This window comes from Apis mellifera, linkage group LG1 (assembly GCF_003254395.2).
Source record: "Apis mellifera strain DH4 linkage group LG1, Amel_HAv3.1, whole genome shotgun sequence".
Taxonomy (NCBI): domain Eukaryota; kingdom Metazoa; phylum Arthropoda; class Insecta; order Hymenoptera; family Apidae; genus Apis; species Apis mellifera.
Window position 1 is genome coordinate 25,564,195 of NC_037638.1, and position 19,576 is coordinate 25,583,770.

At 41.4% G+C, this 19,576-nt stretch overlaps 1 protein-coding gene across 1 annotated transcript in view; it reads right to left on the reverse strand.

Annotated features, from left to right (window-relative positions):
* LOC410775 (laminin subunit alpha-1) overlaps positions 1–17,845 on the reverse strand; it is a 116,098-nt gene extending 98,253 nt beyond the window's left edge. The window contains exons 1-2 of the mRNA XM_026442277.1: positions 17,543–17,845; positions 1,103–1,345 (exon numbers count right to left, since the gene is read on the reverse strand). Of these exons, the coding sequence (XP_026298062.1) occupies positions 1,103–1,345; positions 17,543–17,830 (531 nt within the window). The 5' untranslated portion in view covers positions 17,831–17,845. The remainder of the gene's footprint in view (positions 1–1,102; positions 1,346–17,542) is intronic.
* Positions 17,846–19,576: the final 1,731 nt, after the last annotated feature.

The following is a 19,576-nucleotide window of genomic DNA, read 5'->3' on the forward strand; positions in this document are numbered from 1 at the left end:
AGGAGTGCGTACGTGATAGCTCCATATAAGGTGTGCCTACGCCATACATGGCCGGAATGTAGGGATCGCCGTTTTTGTATCACCGATTCCTTCTCCTTTTCTCTCCACCTCCTCTCTTTCCACCATCGATCCGCCCGCCCCCTCTCTCCTCGTCTCGTCCAGTTTACACAAAACCGATCTCGTGCGCGCCTGCCTCGCGCACGGCCATAAGCTCTAATTATCCTCTCCGCTCTTCCGAGAACCCCGTCAATTCCCCTCCCGGCTATCCGATGCTCCACGCGTTTTTCGTTATAAATTTTCAGTTCTGCGAGACAATTGCGAGATTTGAAAGGGAGGAGGGAGAAAATGGAGAGGGTGTATAGAGTCCCGTTAGTAAGCAGAGATTCTAAATTTGAGATTCTCTCTCTCTAGATTTAAAGAATAAATTAAATTGGAAATTGAATTATACGGAGATACGAGGATAAAGATTTATACGTGTACGTTTATTAAATATATATATATATATAGAAAGAAGGATCTATAAGGATTCGATCGAAGACGTTCTAACCAGTTTCGTCGAAAGAGCGAGAAATAAATTATCACTGGGGCAACGATCCCCGCTAACGATCGTAAATTTTTTCTGAAGAGAGAGAGAGAGATTCGTTTCAATCACGGTGAAAATCACTCTATAACTCAAGCTGGAGCTGGATACGGAGGGGAAAAAGTTGGGTTGGCGAGAGGAAATACCTTGGGAGAGACTTCCGCCTAGCGAGTTATCCAGCGCGAGTATCAACAGCTCGGCAAAGCGTCGGCCGACTAATCGTCCAATCGTATAATTACACCGACGATCGCTCGAGACAAACGATAATTAATCGCCTCGTCCTGGACGACTAATCAGAAACGGGTCGGGGAAGAAAGTGACTCGATATTCTCCAAAGTTCTCCACCAATCTACTTAAACATTACTATGTTTATTAGGCAAGTTTTCTTTTCTAGATTTTCTAAAAATTTAACAAATTTATTATAGCAATATTTATTAAACATTCTTTAAAATTATTGGAAGGTGGATATATTAAAAATTTAGCACAAGATCAACGTTCTTTTTTCTATGAAATTAACCTCACCTCTCCGTTTTCCATAGGTGTCTGTCTGGAATAGACGCTGGTGCATATCACGTCGTCGTCACCGATGAAAATGGGTTTCCCCGTCACTGGAGGGACGGAGTAACGCGTCCAACATTCTTCGTCGCTGGGCGCGTAATACTGCCACGGCTGGAAATTTTCCCCGTCCACAGATTTCTCCAAAATCCACGCGGCCGGCCTCGGTGAATTCGCCGCCTTCACTATCACGTATTCTATTTGATACACCTGGAGAGGAAGGGAACGTATCTCATTAATAAAATTCTATAACGATGAATCTTGTCTCGGTCTTATACAGGTATGATAAATTTCATTTCTCAGTTCTCCGGCCTTCCAGGAAGTAACAATTAGGAAAATATTTGAACGCGCGGGTAATTTTCAAGGTATATAAAGGGGGTCGATTCGTTCATCTTCGCGACACGCGAGAAGGAGAAATATTCCGATCATCCGACGCGATGTCTTGTAAAAGGATCGGCCAAGGCGGTGCGCAAGACGCCTACGATACCTGGGGCCATTTTGTTCCGTGCGTGCAATAGTGGAAAGCGAGATAGAGGACAGGGAGAGATTCATAGATATCCTGCAGTTTGCCAGAAATCCCCCGCGGTGTACGTTGAATTTTCTGAAACCGGATAATTAATTCCAACCACGCACAAATCGTATGGAATAATTCACCGGCTGGATTACACACAATCCATCCGACTTTTACCGACGTTTCTCCCGCCGCGCCAACAAATAATCCAACGTTCCGTCCTTTAATGCCCGAGATTTACGCTACTTCTCGCTAGAAAACTTCTTGCTTCTTGCGCAATCGAATGAAATTCATTTCTCAACGACGAGTTAAATCGATATCAATTCTTCAACATTTCTCGATATACAAATTCATTTAATCTCGTTTCACGTAGAAAAAAGAACTCGATCCGAAGAGAATCAATCTCTTTATCGCATCGTCTCGACAGAAAAATGAACGCGGCCATCCAACATTTTTCTTTTAATAATTTGTCGAACGGTGGTGCGCAAGCAACTCACGGAGTGCTATCATCCCGAACGGTCGGCGTCGGTCGTGGACGTGGCCGCGTCACAGGAGAGACACGCGTCGCCCTGTTCCGTCGAGTTAACAAGACAGGAGGAGTCCCTCATTCTCTCTGCTACGGGCCCGTCGTCTTTGTCGTTGTCGTTGTCCCCGTTGCGTGTCGTCGTTACGCGGCCATTGTGAGGCCCAGACCGACGCCCACTTTCGGACCATAAAGACAGATCGCATGCCCGCGATACCGCCGGGGCCCGCTTCCTTCTAAGGACTTCGCTCTGAAACGCTCGAATCCGCAGGAAACGGACGTTCAATTATCCGATCCTCTTGCTTGCTCGAGCCCCGAGTATGTAGATGCCCCGGAATCGACTAGTCGAATCGTGCAAATCCGCCTCGTTAATATCAAGGATGAATCTGTTTTCGTTCCAACTCGTTCGCCCGACTTTCTTCCCCCCCACTGTTATTGTTTTCTTATTCTCGAATACAAAGCGACGACATTTAGATACTCGTACTCTTTGTCGAACGCTTTGTTGACAATCTCGCACGCTACATACAAGAGTTGTGTAACTCGAATATTCAAAATCGTAAAAATTATTTCTCATTTTATGAAGTTTATCCAAGAGTGGAAATATTTTCGAAACTTATTAATTATTTTGATATAATGTTGATTATTTATCTAGGGTGTCTAGATTATTCGTGCGAATAATTATAATTAGATTATGAGAAATAACAAGAATTTTTATATATACTATTGATATGTTAAAGTATTCTGGATTCTGTGTACGCTAATGCATCGAAGTTTAGATTAATATATGCGATAAATACTATATGTGGAAACAAAAATGTGTGTAAAAATAAGCATTTCTTTTCAAATTAATCAATCAGATTCGCATTCCTTTCGCGAGACTTTTTTCCATCAATGAACAGTACTTCATTGATAAATGTATTGCTCTTGGTGCTATCGAAATCTGTTCTTCCATTTGAGAATTTTTCGATTAATAAAATACAGATATCCCTGCTATTTTATATAAATATATCTCGAATCTTAATTCGTATATTTATATTGCACGTTTTATTTTAATACAGATCGATACGATCAAACGAAAAGTTTCGTTTTTAAAATTGGTTCTTCACTCTCTCACAATCCAATTGTTTGGATATAAAAACATGTATATCCGTGTGAAGGAAGGAGAGTGAAATAATTACAACGATTCATGGATTTTCACGTGCCGAAAGCATCGATATAAAAAGAAAAATGGAAATAAGCCTCTCTTTCATGTTGGAAAGCCGGGCACGTATGGGGCAAAAAGTGATCGCAAGTATCACGGTCATCGAGGCGAAATAACAGTTGGCCGTTTAATAAAGCGAGGAGACGTATCAATCAAAGGGCTGTCACGTCTTCGAAAATCGTCGCTTTTTAATCATCCATTTACGATTTCCAGACTCGTGCTCGATATTTACTCGACACGAGGTTGTCGTGCGCCCGAATCGAAACCTCGAGAAGAGGACGGAAGACAAAAGTAGAGGAGGGAAGGTAGTAATAACGCGGCAACCACACGCAGCGTGCAAACGTTCCAAAGGCTAAATATTTACACTGGGTGCACGTGTTCGTCTCCTTCTTCAACTCTGCATATCAGCATCGCGTGTCTCGTCATGGGATAGGTCGTGTTCATTCGGAGTTCAAGGTTGATCCCTTCTTCTTCGTGGCAGGCGCATATATACATATATTGAATTCTCTTCGCAGCGTGATGGACATCGATGAACGAAAGGTAAACAAGCATGGTTTTCTACCGCCGTGTGTTATGTTTCGACGAGAATGGAACATTGTTTGGTGTTTGATTTCGTGTTCGTGGTTATTTTTAACCACGGTGCATTCAAGTGATGCGAGAAATGGGCTCTTAAGAATCTTTTGATGGATAGGTATCCAAATCGTTCGATGAACAGATAAATAACAAAAGGATTGAAGGATTTATTATTGCGAATGGACGATTGTATTACGTAAGAGTATAAGAAAATTTTATATCATAAAAAAAAGATGGTTTTACACAAATAGCGTCAAGTAATCTTCTATCATTTTCTTCAAAATTTTCCAAAATTGAACAGAATAGAAAGAGAAATTTACGAGTGAATTAAATTTGATATTTTGGATAGAAATAGAACATTGTTCGCCGTTTTATCGATAGTTTTTTTCATTTTAACGTGAACGAATAAAAATTATATAAAATTCTCACAAGCGAGATACGATAATTATATTTATCATTTTGAAAGAAAGAAGAAAAATGAAAGAATACTTGCTAATTTCTTTCGGAAGAAGAAGAAGAATTTATCGAGAATGGAGGATACAAGACTTGGAATATAAAGTCATCGAGTAATGGCGTTAATTTTTAACGGATCGTGTGAAAAAAGTGTTTGGAACCGGTCTTCTCGGTTCAAGGGCCAGAAGCGTTTATACCTCAGAGTAAATAGTAGACTCGATTGGATGACCCTGCAAGAAAACACGTGAAGAGCAGCACTCGACGCACCTGATCCAACGCGATCTTTACACAATATCGCGAAAACTTCGACCGCGCTCAGCTTCGTAAGTAGAAATTGCTTATTCTCGTCCGGATAAGTACCAAGTAATCTTCTATCATTTTCTTCAAATTTCTTTAAAAAAAATTGAACGCGCAAATAACGATCTACATTAAATTTAAAAAGAGCGAAAATTGCGAGCGAATTAAATTCGATTTATATACATTTCATCATTCGATCTAATCTCAAATTTATAAAATCTTGAACACGCACCAGAGAAAAAAAGTGGCGGAGGAGGGAGAGAGAAATTTAAAAAGAGCGAAAATTGCGAGCGAATTAAATTCGATTTATACACATTTCATCATTCGATCTAATCTCAAATTTATAAAATCTTGAACACGCACTGTGGTGAGAGAAAAAAAGTGGCGGAGGAGGGAGAGAGAAATTTAAAAAGAGCGAAAATTGCGAGCGAATTAAACTCGATTTATATACATTTCATCGTGACGTTCGATCTAATCTCAAATTTATAAAATCTTGAACCGTGGTGGGAGAAAAAAAGTGGCGGAGGGGGGAGAGAGAAACGTTGCGAGTCGGTTCGAAGAAAATGAAAAGTGAGCACGACCGCAACCGTCACGCTCGATCTCGCTCCAAACAGCCGAGAAACACGATTTTTTTGCAACGGAGGGGCAGAGCGCGAGAGTGGGCCGTGAAGAAGAAGCGGGCATCGCGTCGAGGGGGGAAGGCTCCCACGATCGGGTCGGCGACTAGTCGCCTCGGTTCGAGCACATCCACGCAGCCTTGTAAGGATGCGGCCGGTATTAGCATCGAATGACAGAAATGGCTTTATAGTGGAAGCTCGGCGGACGAAGAAAGTCAATAATGATCGGATCGACGTTCGGTCGCCGATCCCTTAGCCAAGAATGCGTGTAGATCGAGCCAGATTGCTGTTGTAATGGAACAGATTTTATCGTCCGTTTGTACAGGATGTATAGTAAGCTGTGTCGGGATCGAAACGGTTGGGTGTTTCGATCCGATGTGAATTTCGATTTTTTTTTCTTCTCTCTTTTTATTTAATCCTCCGTTTAATTTATCTTAAGTCGTATTATTCACTGGCAAAAAATCGGTTCAACAACTCGGTTCCGTAATCGGAATTACTGCTCGCGCCGCTTTGAACGACCGCTTTGCAATTTCGTCGGTAGCCGATCCGGAGAACCGCCGCATCATCATTCCGGTGCTATTCATCCCCTCTTCCTACACCCCTCCTCTACACTACTTTTGTTTTCGCGCGTCGGATGATATAACGCCAAAGTAAATTGCGCGCTCTATTCTCGGTGTAGGGCAGATATTCTGAATACACGAGCAATCGCTATTTTCCGACCGAGAGCGAGCGTTAAGCGTGTATACAGGAACGAGTAAAAAGTCCTGTGGCGATAATGGACTGGCAATTTTCACACGGGAAACTTTCGCGCGAGATACTTGCCAACTATTACAACTGTTATAACTCGTGTGCCTATAATTTATAAACAATTATCACTCTCTATTTATCTTTTTTCTTTAAATCCAAGACTTTGAACACACTTTTGTCCAATTTTCGTAATTTCGAATTAAAAAAAAAATTGTCACGCTTTCGCAGGAGATTAAGAAAAGCAAGAAATAAACAGGCGTGTATGGTCAAGTAGAATTTCGATTTATCACGAAAGCGCAGCATCTGAAAAAGGCTTTTTCTCGGATGTTGTCACAACGGATTCCACGGAACCCGGCTCGTCCAAGAATTCTAATAACGACAAACGTCGCCCTTTCTTCGATGAAAACCTCTCCGACCCTGAGGAACGAGTCCCCGGCCACGCAAAGAGGAGCACTTCAAGCCTTACCGGCTCCAGGAACCGTCTCAGCTCCGGTAAACTTTCTTGCCGCTCGTACCTCGGCGCACCCCATTTACGGAGCTTGCAAGATAGCGCACAATGCCAATTTATTAGTGGTGCCCCTTAGCCTCGCTTCAGCGGGGGTCTCGCGTCTCGCCCATAAAGGGATGCCCGACACCGTGACTCGTGAGAAACATTGGCAACGATACCACGTACTTTACCACGCTCCATTTGTTCCGACTTTCGAAAATCTCTACTTTTTGCACAGCGCTCCTGAGAAACAAATATTCCTCCTCCAGGAGATTTTTCTCTCTCGTTTCTTTTTTTTTTTTTTTTTTTTTTTTTACACTGAATCGTATATCTTAATACGTGCGTATCATTTACCGGCAGCCGATCAACAGGCTTTATACCGACCGGGTTTATTGACCGATAATTTATATATCGGCGTTTCGGTTATCGATCAACAAATTTTTTAAATTTATTGTAAAAGTGGTAATGGAAAAATTGTCAAACGCATTTTTCGATGTTATAATATTTCGAACAATATTTTATTAGTTTTCTTTCCAAAAATGAATCGAACGAAACGGACGATGAGATCGAAGTATTTTTGGATCATTTGTCGGAGCATTTCTAATCGATAACAATGACGAGAGAAATTGAAACTGATAATAGAAAAAGTTTTCACTTTCCTCCTCCGGAAACGGTGCAACACTCGAAATGAAAAGATTACGATCTCGAACCCTTTCACCGGTCACATCGCGATGCAAATAGTAGCGGTGGTAAACGATGGCATACACAATGGCTTATTGTCGGCGACACGTGCGAAAAGCTCGCGTGGAGACACGCGTATAAAGTCGCGTACAGAGGTGTCGTTTCTCGAGATCCTATCGCGGATAACAACGCGACGCGAGATCTGTTTACGATACAACCTCCACTAGACCTTCTTCTTCTTCTTCTTCTTCTTCTTCTTCTTCTTCTTCTTCTTCTTCCACGTCGTTCGCGGAACGGAGTCTGAGGAAGTGTTCATTTCGAGCGACGGTGTACATCGAAATTGAAAATTCATCTTGGACATTTAAGTCAAATTAAATTTAATTTCGTAAAAGTTATACCGATGTTTTCGCAATAACGGGCGTAAAAATTCGATTACAATGCGAAAAGAAAAAGAGAGAGAGAGATGGGATCGAACCACAAGATCCCGTAACCCTATATTCAACCAGAAATCCTCGTCGTCGAAACTGACGTCTAGCCGACACGAGTCTCATAATCGGATTATGTCGTCTCGCGTTACCTTAAATCCATCTGCAATTAATACGTCCACCTTCCATTTGGTAACACGATACCACGATCTAAGTATGCTTGTTTCACGCGCACGTATGCTATATGGGGCCTAGGGGAATCGAAAGGTGGTAGCCGCGATATGACACCCTATCAAAATAAAGTGTACAACAGGTAAACATAATACGCGAAGACTGGTCGAAGAACCACCACCGTTTTCACTTCCATTACAATTAGAAACTCATTAAGGATTTCTAACGACCTTCCAATAAAAAACGGATTTAAATTGAAAATTAATCATTAGAAATAGATCTTCTATCTCAGCATTATTGAACGAAATTTTCTATTCCATTGTAAAAAAAAAAATTGTACTCGTTATTTCGTAATTTTAAAGATTGTTCCTTTTTCTTACACAACGAAAATCAAATCCAAAATATATTTTCGATTTTTTGTTCCGCCAACGGGAGGATATTCATTGTCCTCCAAAATTTGTCAAACGTTTCCAAGCGTCTACAAGTACAAAGTGTGCTCGAGAGGAGACAGTTACCCGACATCCACGGTCGAGGACCGAGCGTTGAAAATCGAGAAGCGGACTCCGCGCGGTCTGCCGCGGAGATTCCACACGTCCCTTCCTCCTGGTCCCTTGCCAAACGTGATCTTGGCTTGGACCAACCCCGTTTCGCGATGGCACCATTGCCAAAATTCGCGTGAACCGTGAAAACGCGCAGGTTAACTGGAAATCCGCGCGTGTAGTGGATATATATATATATATATATATATATATATATATATATATATATATATATATATATATATATATATAGCGGGATATATATCGGTGTTGGCGAAATTAGTCTGGGACACGAGGAAGCGCGCTCGAATCCGATATAAACTTCCGCCGAATGAGGAGGCCAAACGGCGGACCCATACTTAGAGATCATTAATCTTTCCCCGTGCACCTTTGAGCGCGTGCACTCGTGGCGAACTGGTGTAGAACGTGTTACGTATTACCGCTTCCGGTCCCACTCCTCGTTTCATTTTTATTTCGTTTGCTCTTCCTCTCTCGTTTGCGATCCACGTCGATGTATCGAAAATTAAATCCACAATTTAATTCCTTCCTTCATCGTAATAAATTATACTTTCGTCTCTGGCAAATGTTAAAATCTTTTCGTATATATGTATTCCATGTATGCTTATTATCGGCTCGTTAAAATTCAATATGTTTAATAACATCTCATTGCACCGCTAATCTTCTTTGTAAATACCGCGGTTGAATTGAACTTTTGCCGAACGATCGAAAAATCATTGGTATCAAATATACGAGGCAGGCTGGGCGTAAAAAAATTTGCGAAAGGATCGTTTACATCGCTAATTACGAATCGTGACGTTGCCCAATTTATGTTTCTACGTATCGTGCGCGATCCCCGAAGAGGATGCACGCTCTTTTCCCACCCATTTCACGGCCTTTGATTCGTTACCGACCGAATCGTCCTCGTCGGCCGAGAAAGTCCTAAGGAACTCCGTATTATCGCTTTTGGTTTTGGGTGGTCCTCGATCGTCGATTTTATTCGATTCGCTTTCACGAGAAGGGGAGGAGGAAATATCTTCTCTCGAAGAATCCAATTTCAATTCGAGATTTAGAAATCTTATAAATTATTTGAATTAAGAAACGAGGCATTACACGACGTCGCAACGATTTTTTCTAAAAGAGAATCGCGAGAATCCGAATCGATCTTTTCGCGCCGAAATCAGCATCTCAAGAAGCATCCATGAAGAGGAGAGGTCTCTCTCCCATGGATCTCGAACCGTTCACCTTTTTTTCTCCTCTCTCTCTCTCTCTCTTTCTCGAGGGACCACGTATACTTGTACGTACGATCGGCTACGTGCGCCCGAGGAGCCGAAAGTATGCAGGTACCGTGTACAACCTGCGCGGGTAAATACCTGCTCCAGTATATACCTGCGGCGCGACATAAGCCCTCCTCCATAAACGGCTCGCTATTGCATTCGTTCTTTCTCCGTTCTGTTCCTTGCATCCTTGCCGCGAACGATCACGCCTCGAATCGAAAGGTAAACGAACAACTCCTTGGATAACGGCCGCCGATATGCCGGTTAACCGCGAGTGAATCCTTCTTTTTTTTTTTTATCATTCGTTGTTTATTTCGTAACGTTGGGGGGAGGGAGAGGGAGACGTTTAAACTGGTGATGATGATGATGCGAAGGTGGAAAGAGGGAAGGTAGAAATATCTCAAGTATAGCGTTGGAAAGATTGGACATCCGCGTGAAATGATATAAGAAGAGTTAATTTTTTTCGTATATTAAAATATACAAATATAAAATTATGATACATATTTGCCAATGTAATAGGGAATTTGGAAGAACGAAGCAAATCTCTATTTGAATATATATTTTTTTAATCATATTTATAGGAAGTTGATTTTGCATAAATATCCCGACAATTGTATGACAATAAAATTTGAAAGTTTTCGTGTCATTAAAGTAAAAGTTCAACTAACAAATTGTGTTATCAAAAGCACCGATAATTTTACGTAGACAATGCTTATACATATATGGAGTAATTTTTTGATAGAATATCGAGGAAACGAATTTAAAATATTATTTTTTAAATATAATTTCGCAATGAGATCGAACAATTAACAATTATAATAATTGTTATCCTGCCATGAAAAAATAAAAAAATAATAGGAAAAATTTGATTCGTTCAAAGATAAATCGCTCACGATTCTTCATTCAAAGTTTTTCAATAGAATAACGTTTATCGTTTCCGATATCGTGAAGCACGTTTAAAAAACGAAAGCCTTGATCCATACGCGCGGATTACAAGGAGGAGCATCGTTTGGAAAGCGTAACACGTGCGGCGGAGCACGAAAGCTCGATCGGTCTCGGCCGATTAAAGGGCGAGCGAGCTGAAACGTCAGGTGAAATAATCGGCTCGTCGTGACGTCGCGCTCTCGCCTTCCCCCCCTCACGTGCCCCAATGCAATTATTTAATGCAACGTCCAGGCCGCCCTCCCTGTGCACGTGCATTTCGCCCGTTGCGCGCGTACACGTTTAAAAATAACCAGAAGCCGTGCGGCACGGGCTTAATTGCCGTGAACCCGCCTCGATCGTGTGTACATGCGCCACGTAGCAGGGACAGATCACGTTAAACGCGGGGAACGATGGAAAATTGCGCACCGTTTTAACGCCCTTCCAACACGCGTGAACGAACTTCGCGCTATACTGTAGTAGGGAGAAATCGAAGAGAATTTCCGCCATTTCGATTTTTCCTGTCCCGATAATAAAGGAAAATGGAGAGGATATCCTTATCGATTTTTTCTTTTTTCTTCTTTATGAATTTAGAAAGTTTACGAATTTGCAATTGGATACGTGGGTCACGATTTTTTTTCCTTTTACAAGTTGCATTTGCGGTTTTTCGTCCCTCGTCGATCAATCCCGCTTGCATAACTGTACTTTCGAAATATCGTGTTTTTTCCGTCGTAATGATCTCGCACGCTATACGTATTGTGTGTCGTGTATCTTTTTTCGTGTGTTCCCATCGACGTGCCACTTACGATTCGGAAAGAATGAAGAGCGTGGTCGCCGTTATTCTCAGAATTTATCCTCAAACGTTAAATATACGTGCATCGTGTAATAAAATCTGGAAACACGGCGTTTTCCATCATCAAGACTCGAGTATCAGTTCTGGCCGATTCATCATCGTCGGTCCGTTTTCACCGTCGGACAACTTTTCAACCGGTCACGATCCTCGCGTTTTCACGTCCTCGCGACCTCGTCCACATAAACAATCCTAATATCCGTTATAAATCAGCACAACGATGCGCACAACAACCACACAACAAGCAGTGTAAAACTTCCCCTTTATCGCTTTACTCCGACGTATTCCTCTCGGATCGAAGGATTTTATCACTTTTCTCTGCGTTATATCCCGACTACAACTCGTAGATATTATTTTTTCCCAACTCTGGCAGCTTTCTAAACCACTCTTCGGGTGAAAAGCGCGCGTCCAAAGTGACGGTTGGGCCGCTACCTGGAAAATGGCTTCCCTCTGTTCCATTATTATTACGAGAAGAAGCGTACGGTCGTCGAACAGGAATTTATGACGCGCCTCGAACGCGCTAATTGGACAGCTGTTACCGGTCGCAAGCAACCAACGCTTTGAACTTTTACAACTGGCCGGGTGACCGACAAATTTTTCTCGATACCTCGAACCACCGCGTCGGGGTTAATCGAACGTGAAACTGTTGTTTCCACCTGCTTGTTGAAAATGGACTTAAGTTAATATTTCCTTATTTATCCCTGTTCCTTTCTTCTTTTTAGAATTTTCAATTGGGAAGAAGAAGGGATTAAAATTTTTCATAGTGATCGAATTCTCGATCTATTTGTAAATTGGCGAGTTCGATCCAGATAAATTAATTATCACATCCACGAATCATATCGCGCGGGAATCAATGGAAAAAGTTTGGAGTATTTATGGAAGCCGTCGAAATTGGAACGCATGATCCGATTTCACGATTTATATCTTTCTTCCTATTGAAAAATCGATAGGAATTGGACGGATTTCTTCCGTGTTTCTTCTCATTTCCTCCTATTCTTGCAGAGAAGGGGCCTAACGGAACGATAATATCATTCGGGGCTCCGAAATATCTTAATAACGAGTTGTGCCGTTCGACCGTGGCTCGAGATAATAATTCACACCGGTGCTCTCCCGCGTGCACCGCGGATAGGGAGGAGGGAAGAGAGGGGCAACGACGGAAGGGAATATAGTCGGCGAGAAAGAAGTGGAATAAAAAGTGGAGGGGATATAAATCGGGGGAGGAGGGATGAGAAGAGGGACGGCGAAAGAATGCGCGTGGAATGTAAACGAAGTGGAAGAATCGCATCTCGAAACGGACGATTCCTCCTTTAATTTTTAACTCCCTCCCTCCCTCTTTTTCTTCGTCTTATTCAATCCATCTGCATCTGGAATGAGAACGATCCGTAAGATTATAATAAATATAGGAATAGAATAGAACAAGAGACAGAGAGAGAATTAAGGATTGGAGCAAAGAAAAGGAAAAAACATTGTATGAAAACCAAGATATTAAAGAGCGAAGTAAACGGTAGAAGAAGAAGAAGAAAAAAAAGAAAGAAAGAAAGAAGAGAAGGGAGCGAGAATGGTAAGGTAAAGGCGCGAATGAGGGCGAGGCAGTGGAAGAAAAAAAAGCAGGTAAGAGGTACAAAGTGAGGATAAAAGAAGGAAAGGGGAGGGGAAAGGAGGGAAGAAAGACGGAGGAATAAAAGGAGTTGAGTGGATGGAGAGAAAGAAAGAAAGCAAGGGAAGAAGAGGAGCGCGGTGGTTGGCGGAGAAGGTGCACGGGAGGGGAATCACCTGTGCGGCGAAACAGAGCAAAAAGATGGCGCGGTGATGCGCCAAGGTTCAGCACCGCGGCCTGTAATTATCGCCACTGGCCGTGGGAATTGAATTACGAGGTAAATTCGTAACGTGGCACGGCGTGTCCGCCGCGAAATCAAAGAGCCGCCTCTCGCCGGATCTCTTAAATCGTTTCGTAAAAACTCCCTTCTTCCGACTCGATCCTCGACCGACACACTTTCAAATCCTCTTCCCGTTTACTTTCTTCTTATTAACGACCCAACGGATCGAGACTCGCAAGATGATTTATTCGAAACGGGGATACGAAAAATTAAGAAATAACAGGTTTATTTGGCTAGACTAGTTTCGAATCGTTTCAACACCTTGAAAAATAAAAATATCCTGATTTACGTGAAATAACATTTTGCCTGTTTATCGTTTCTTTAAGATGTATATATGTTAATCGTGAGAAGGAAAAGAACATATTTACACACATTTTATCCAAATAATAAGCATCGAAGAGAGTTAGAAAGATTAATAAAAGGTACAATGCAGCGTTGAAAGGGTTAACCGAAAGGTAGAAAAATCTTGTACATAATGAATTCGAGGAAGGATGGCTGGGATATCCACGGGGGTTAAAACGCCGCTAAAAATTCATAAGACCGGAGGGGGAGGATGGAGGACGGGGGACCAGTTCCCCCCCAGTTCGAGTATCACACTCGGCGGCGGACGCGATTCGCACGGGGCCCGCGATCTCCGATAAAGGAGGGTTCCTCGTGTTACAGGCCGCATCATCCGCTCGAGAAAAGGAACAAACCTAACTTACTCGAGAACCGATCTTCTCTGCCCTCGAGGGTATTATTTACGCGACCTCGTCTTCCTCCATTCTTCTCCACGGTCGAACGAGAGATGATTCATTCAGCGGTTGGAAGAGCGACCGGTCAGGGCCTCTTCAGGAACGCACCAGCCATCTTACGGCCACCGCGACTCGACTCGTTAATCCACCAACAATGAGAGATTTCGATCGTCCATCATATCTCATACTCTTCTCCTCTTTTTACATCCATCGTCGATCCTTCGTTGCGATCAAAAATTAACGTTTAATTAACGTCGTTGCGGCCAAGTTTTATAAAGTAATATATGTAAATGAGAGTAATAAATATACTTTTATTATATACTTTTAACATTAGCTAAGTAAAAGTATCATCGAAATATTGAACGTATATTTGAATATAATTAATTTGAGTGTACAAATTCTACGATGGATCTACGAGTGTAATCAAGATTTTGTTTCTTCCCTCCCCGATTTTTCGACCATCATTTGTCTAATAATTGCGTAACACGTTTCCAGCCGGTCGGGTTGTTCGAGGAGGCATATTTGGATATAATTAATTTCAATGTACAAATTCTACGATGGATCTACTAGAGTGTAATCAAGATTTTGTTTCTTCCCTACCCGATTTTTCGACCATCATTTGTCTAATAATTGCGTAACACGTTTCCAGCCGGTCGGGTTGTTCGAGGAGGCATAATAGGCAGCCCATCAACACGGCCATTTTAGGTAGGAACAAATTAATTTATTTCGCCGACCGTGTCCGCGTGGGCGTCGATCTCTCGTTGTGTACCCTCGTGCCAATCAGAAGCGCAAACAGAAGTTAAATTTAAAATGAGCCAGCGACTCGAGCGAAATGCGCGGAATGCCAGGCGCCCCGCGAATATATTAAGCGTTGTTCGTCGCCGCTTTTACGAAAGAAAATGGTGTCACGTCGCCCGATTAATCGCGATACTAATTGCGCGAATCTGGCCTGAAAGTTAATTCGTTCGTATATTGTGAGAAAAATTGAGTAGAAGTTTGGTGTGAAATCGTAAATATATTTGGCAAATGAAAGATTAGAAATTGAAAAGATAAAAGGTAATTATTTACAGGAAAGATTAGCACTTTTCGATGACATTATGTTTTTTCTTTACTAGTTATACATTTTATTAGATTGGATTAAAAGGACTAATTTGAAGCTGAATGCTGAAAGTTTGATTGAATTTAGATGAAATTAAACTTGGAATTATCGTGAATTAATTGATACCAAACGAAAATTTATAAACCTACTTTGATTTATATCAAGTTTGCTCTTATTTATTAATCTAACTAATCTTAACCTGATCGAACTATTTCAAAAAAATATTTTTGTGAATGAATAACTTTCAAATCAAGTAGAATCCGCAACATTATATTAAAAAATTATCGAGATTCTCTGAATAATAAAAATCTTCACATTATCTAGATCGAGAAAAATTACTACGAATCCCAATAAAGTTTTTCTAGTTCGTGTTCTCGTTTCGTTAATGAAACATATAATTGAAAATCGTTGGAATATTATATATCCGTGGCCGATCCGTGGAAAAATAAGTTTTGATAAGAACTCGAACGGAGGAGAGACAATGATACGAATGTCGATTCGACGTTGGCTCGTGACCAGACGAAAGAAAACAATCGGGAACACATGCGACGACCGCTCGTAAAATTAATAAGCGCAATGAACGTTAACGAGGACCATAAATATGGCCACCGCGGCCTGCTTATCCGCCTGATTATTAGCATAATCACTCCTGATACCCGTGGACCGTAATTTAAAAAATATCTTGGTGTACACGGCCGTTTTACAAAGGGCCTGACAGGGTCCGTAGCTCGAAAGTTCGATGCTTGGATGATATATGGCAATCCCCCTCCCCCCCTCCCTCTCCCTCTCTCTCTCTCCGTTCTCTATTTTTTAATATTCAATACCCGTTGTAACGTGAAATAGCCAATTTATTTAGCCGGGTTTTAGATTGAAATTTTTCGATCGTTATCAAAAATGTTTTATGAATTTGGTGAATTAACGACGAAGAACATCGTTAATGAATATTTATAAACACGTATCGTTACTTACATCTCCAATAAATAATTTTTATCATTCCCATCTATCGTATCCATTATAATTTTCGCGATTAATTGAAAAAAACAAATAATCATCGTCGCAAACTAGTATAAAATTATTCATTAGTAATTCCATATTACGACTGTATTAATAACAAATACGATTTCACTACATATATATCGTGTTAAAACCACTCGTTAACGAAGCACGTTGATTAATTATTATTATACCGAGAGGATCACCTTTCACAGTTCCGCGATTGTTCGTCAAAGATATCTCTCCTCCGTGAAGGGATTAGCTTTGGCAATCGGTATCCAATTAGAGGCCGAGCCACTAATTACTTGCCAAGATTTCGTCTACCTTGACGTGTCCATTATTACTCCACTCAATGTTTATCCTCGTTATTATTTATAATACAACGATAATTGTAATCGATAATTATTAATTGGACTTGCAATAAACGATCATTTCGAACTGATCGCAAGGAAAAATCCCCTATATTCTAATTTGCATAAGAGAATCCGGCTCTTGCGTGGCCATTGTCACGGAAGCGGGACGAGTCATCGCAAACTCGAACTCGATGCCAACTTGCTCTAACGACTTCGAGAATATCTTTCGTTTCGTCAACATTGTATCTTAATAGTCGCGCTATAAATTCTATTCCCCGAATACGTTCCCATAAATTCCGAAAATTCGTAAACGTAACTTCTCTATTAATTTTTGTCTCGAATATATATATATATATAAAAGAAAAAGAAAAATTTTCTTCTCAAGAGAATCAACATTCCTTTAATTCTCACTTTCTCGACCCTTCTCTCATCGTCCTTATTACCAAACAGAGGAGGAGAAGGTTTGCGCCGCTCGTTAAAACGTTTTTCGCCCGCCAATTTGCTCTTGGGGTCCCCAGGTATATGTATATATATATATATATATACCCGACTTTGCTCGCTGCACGCGAAATTCCGAGAAAGGGGCCAGAAAGTACCCACGGTCTCTCCTCTAGTCCTCCCTCCTATCCATCCATCTCCTTTCCTCCCTCTTCCATTCCATTCCTTGCAAGGGCATAAATTCGTAAATAAAGAGAGGAGTCGGAGGGCACAATGCGAGAAACGAGGGCTAACGAGGGAAGGGGGAGGGGAAAAGCGACTTTACGATTTTTTCGGAAGGGAAGGACGGAGAGAAGGGACTTGTTGCCGGCACACAACACTACAAGGCGACCCTTTAACGTGGCCGAGCAACGTGAAAGGGCACTAGAGTTTAGAAGAGAGAAAGAAAGGGGAGGAGAGGGTGGATAAATCGTTGGGTATATATCACCGGCCTCTTTGAATAAAACGCGGTTTTCTCACGGCGGCGCTGGACTCCATTGACGTCATCCTCCCCCTCGAACGAACGGGTTTCTTTCGGCGAAGAGCGGAGGAGAGAATGGATTCGAGATTGGATTCGAGAAGCTTGCTTTCGTGTACGACGTACCTGTTTCAGGTCGAGAACTATAGTGACGTACTCGTAGCGATCCCCCCTGGCAAGGGTGGGGCTCTGCCACCACTTTCCAGGGCTCGAGTCGAGTATGTTGCTGATGTTGTGCCTCTTGCCGGGATCCGGGCTCCTCGCGTCGCACACCCCGCACCTCGACGATTCGGAAGGTTTGCAGAAGGTTTCCGGCCCTTCCTCGCCGCAGGTCGCGTTCACGAAAATATCCGCCTTCGCGGCAACGTTGAACGTCGACGGAAATATCCCGCCACTTTTTAGACTTCGGTTCATTCCGTATAGCGCGGAATGGCCTGCAAATTGGAAATAATAACAATTAATCGGGATTTTAAAGTGCAAATACGTGAAAAATTGGGATGATCATTGAACAATTATCGTTTCGATCATCGAACAATTATCGCCTTCGCGGCAACGTTGAACGTCGACGGAAATATCCCGCCACTTTTTAGACTTCGGTTCATTCCGTATAGCGCGGAATGGCCTGCAAATTGGAAATAATAACAATTAGTCGGGATTTTAAAGTGCAAATACGTGAAAAATTGGGATGATCATCGAACAATTATCGTTTCGACTTCAAACATTTAAAAACATTCCTTGTCTACTTCGAATGGCAATGATTTTTCAAGAAAAAAAAAACATAACTTTCGTATCGTAGGCTCAATAGGCAGATAGAGATACACAATCATCGTCGTAAAATTCTTGTCAGTTTGTTCCACTTTCGATACTTCAAAAAAAAAAAAAAAAGAAATAAAATATTAGCTTGATAACAGTGGAATTCTCCTACCTGAGCTCACACCGTACAATCAAACGTAAAATTCTTGCTAACGAGTTTATTCCACTTTCGATGCTTATTTCGAATGGAAACTGGCAATTTTTAAAGAAGAGAAAAATATGAAATATTAGCTTGATAACAGATCAGAATTCTCCTATCTGGGCTCAATAGACAATTAGACACAATCAAACGTAAAATTCTTGCTAGCGTTTTGTTCCGCTTTCGATGATTACTTCGAAGGGAAACAGGTAATTTTTAAAGAAAGAAAAAATATAAAATATTAGTTTGATAACAGTCGAATTCTAGGCTCAATAAGCAACTAGGCATCAATCATGGTCGAACGTAAAATTCTAGGAGGGAAACACACGGAGAAAACTCGTTGGTCGATCCATCGGTTCGGTTGTTTCCCCGGGATAAGTACTTACACATGGACAGGTTTTGACAGAGCTCGCAGCACGGAACCTGTCGCACACGAACGAGCGTGGATCGGTGAACAGGTTCATCGTGCACACCTGAGCCAGGTTAAACGTGCGTAATCGACACGCGAGAGTCTGTGCCGTGTCTAAGGAACGTGACGGCCGATCGTGTCGCCGCCAATCATCCGATGAAACCTAATTCCTCCGCGAATTCCGTTCGAAAATTCTCTAGGAGGAGATACACGTGCAATAAGAAAATTGTAAAGTTGTTTAACTGTGATTCGATGTTCATATCTTTGATCTTCCATGATTCTTTTAATATTCCGTCATTAGATTTTAGATTTTGCTCGTTCGATATTTATATTCCTTACTAATTAAATTGTATATTATTGGAAAGAAATTTCCAGGATCTGTATTATTGTATATTAAATTGTATCGATTGTTTAATTTTCTTTGAACGGAAATCTCCGTAATTTAAGTCAACGTTTAATTTAAAGTCAGCACCCAAGAAAGACACAAGTTATGGATTTCTTGGATCAGCATTACATGATAGCAAAGAGAGAAGATTTTTCAGATGGCTTAATGATTATGCCGAATGTAAATTATCGCGTATTGGCAAGGAGGAATCGAAGAGTGGATCAAATAGCTTTGAAAATGTCCTGATTCAAAAGTTCATCCACAGAAAAATATACGAATCTTGGCGCTTCGTTTTTTTGAAATTCGAAAAAATATTTATTATTCGCGTATCAACAGACCGCATACGATAACAAAAATTCTTTTTGCTGCTAAATTCAGAAAATCCAGAATCTATACATGTTTCTTATAAGATTC